This window comes from Eimeria necatrix, genomic scaffold (assembly GCF_000499385.1).
Source record: "Eimeria necatrix Houghton genomic scaffold, Enh_scaff486, whole genome shotgun sequence".
In the NCBI taxonomy this organism is placed as follows: domain Eukaryota; phylum Apicomplexa; class Conoidasida; order Eucoccidiorida; family Eimeriidae; genus Eimeria; species Eimeria necatrix.
Genome location: NW_013654367.1, coordinates 20,001 through 22,500, shown reverse-complemented (window position 1 = coordinate 22,500; position 2,500 = coordinate 20,001). Strand labels below are relative to the sequence as shown.

At 57.8% G+C, this 2,500-nt stretch overlaps 1 protein-coding gene across 1 annotated transcript in view; it reads right to left on the bottom strand.

Annotated features, from left to right (window-relative positions):
* The window catches only part of ENH_00057630 (hypothetical protein, conserved), a gene marked incomplete at both ends in the record, with an annotated part of 2,862 nt that overhangs the window by 345 nt on the left and 17 nt on the right, over positions 1-2,500 (bottom strand). The window contains 3 exons of the mRNA XM_013581772.1: positions 1-230; positions 658-984; positions 1,950-2,500. The exon at positions 1-230 is cut by the window's left edge and continues 345 nt beyond it; the exon at positions 1,950-2,500 is cut by the window's right edge and continues 17 nt beyond it. Coding sequence (XP_013437226.1) covers positions 1-230; positions 658-984; positions 1,950-2,500 — 1,108 coding nt within the window. The remainder of the gene's footprint in view (positions 231-657; positions 985-1,949) is intronic.

Sequence of the window (2,500 nt, the reverse complement as noted above, 5' to 3'; positions counted from 1 at the left end):
AGCAGCAGGGCCAGCCTCAGCCGCGGCGCTAACTACAGCAGCAGCAGCAGCAGCAGCAGCAGCAGAAGCAGCAGCAGCAGCAGCAGCAGCAGCAGCAGCAGCAGCAGTTACTGTGGTGTTGTAGAGAGCAGCAAGTTCCGTGATTTTGTTTTCCAACTTCAAGACAGCAGCAGCAAGAGCATTTCCCTTCGCCTCCAAAGACTGCATGCGCCGCTTGTAGTCCTCCAGCTCTGCAAGCCCCAAAACTCACACAACCATGCATGCATGCATGCATGCATGCATGCATGCATGCATGCAAGTATATGCATGCATGCAAGTATATGCATGCATGCATGCATGCATGCATGCATGCAAGTATATGTATGCATGCATGCATGCATGCATGCATGCATGCAAGTATATGCATGCATGCATGCATGCATGCAAGTATATGTATGCATGCCTGCATGCATGCATGCATGCATCAAGTTGGCTCTGGAATGCCCCAATTATACAGGTGCGCTGCATGCATGCATGCGGTGCTGCTGCTGCTGCTGCTGCCGCTGCAGCAGCTGCTGCTGCTGCAGCTGCCGTTGCTGCTGCTGCAACTGTTGCTGCTGCGGCTGCTGTTGCTGCTGCTTCTGCAGCTGCTGCTGCTGCAGCTGCTGCTGCTGCTACCAGAAGTGCTGTGGCTGCTGTTGCTGCTGTTGCTGCTGCTGCACTGCTGCTTGCAGCACACGGCCAACCCTCCAGCCGCCGCCTCCGCCGCCCCTGCTGCTGCTGCTGCTGCTGCTGCTGCTGCTGCTGCTGCTGCTGCTGGACTTGTACCTGAAAGGCAGGGGGGGTTGACTAGCTCTTGAAGACTTTCTAAGGTCCGGAGTTGTGCTGCAGTTGACAGCAGCTGCTGCTCCTGCTGCAGCACCAAATCTCTCTTCGCCCGCAGCGTCAGCAGCAAACGAGCAGCAGACAACGGGCCCCCCTCCAGCCACACCTTCAGCTCAGAATCTGCAGCAGCAGCAGCAGCAACAGCAGCAGCAGCAGCAGCAGCAGCAGCAGCAGCAGCAACAGCAGCAGCAGCAGCAGCAGCAGCAGCAGCAGCAGCACGGGATCGGGGTCAGGTACACAGGAGTAGCTCTCACAGGCCTACAGATCCGCGACGACAGCACAAACAGCAGCAGCTACAGCAGCAGCAGCAGCAGCAGCAGCTACAGCAACAGCAGCAGCAGCAGCAGCAACAGCAGCAGCAGCAGCAGCAGCAGGTTACATTTGGCCACGACTTCTCCCAAGGGCCCCCTGAGAGCTGCTGCTGCTTGGTGCTGCAGCCGGCAAAGCGACAGCACCAGCGAAGGCTCGTAGCTAGCTGCTTCGTGTTTTGGCTGGCTAGCTGCTGCTTCTGCTGCTGCACCTTGGCTAGCTAGCTGGCTAGCTAGCTGGCTAGCTAGCTGGCTAGCTAGCTGGCTAGCTGCCCCCTGGCCCCCCGAGCTGCTGCTGCCGGGGGACCCGGAGGCAGCAGCAATGCCTGAGCCAGAGGCACACACGCGCAGCAGCAAAACTGCACTCAGCAGCAGCAGCAGCAGCAACAGCAGCAGCAGCAGCAGCAGCTGCAGCAGAGGTTCTGCTGCATTTATGGCCTTTGCATTCGCCAAGGGCTCGTGCAGCCCCTTCGATCACTCCGCTAATTGATGGTCGCTAAGGGTTTAGGGTTTAGCGTTTAGGGTTTACGGCTTAGGGTTTAGGGTTTAGGGCATAGGATTTAGGGTTTAGGGTTTAGGGTTTAGGGTTTGGGTCTAGAACTCGGTAGGAACAGCTTCCGAGGGTTTGGGGTTTAGGGTTTGGAGACGGCCGAGGGTCCAGAGGATACTGGGTTTAAGAATTAGGGTTTATCAAGGTAGAGGTCCCAGGGTTTAGGGTTTAGGGTTTAGGGTTTAGGGTTTAGGGTTTAGGGTTTGGCGTGCCCGTTGCTGCTTCACATAGGGCTATTCGTCTTTCTATTTCGTCAAGAATAATTCGGCCTTGTTCGTTGGTTAGGGTTTCGCGTTCCTGCTGCTGCAGCCGCAGCAGCAGCTGCTGCTGCTGCTGCTGCTGCTGCAGTTGCTGCTGCTGCTGCAGCGGCTGCGCGGGAGCCTCTGGCTGCTGCTGTTGCTGCTGTTGTTGCTGCTGCTGCACTTCTGGCTGCTGCTCGGCCTGAGGCGCTTCTTGCTGCTGCTCCTCTTGCTGCTGCTGCTGCTGCTCCTCTTGCTGCTGCTGCTGCTGCTCTGACTGCTCTTGCTCCTGCTGCTGCTGCGTCTGCTGCTCCTCTTCTGTCTGTTGCTGCTGCTGCTGCTGCTGCGCTTGCTGATTTTGTTCTTGCTGCTCCGGCTCTTGCTGCTCTTGCTCCTGTTGCTCTTGTTGCTCCTCTTCTTGCTGCTGCTGCTCTTGTTGCTGCTGCTCTAGCTGCTGCTGCTCTTGCTGCTGCTGCTCTTGCTGCTGCTGCTCTTGCTGCTGCTCCTGTTCAGCAGCAGCAGCAGCTGCGCTTGACTCC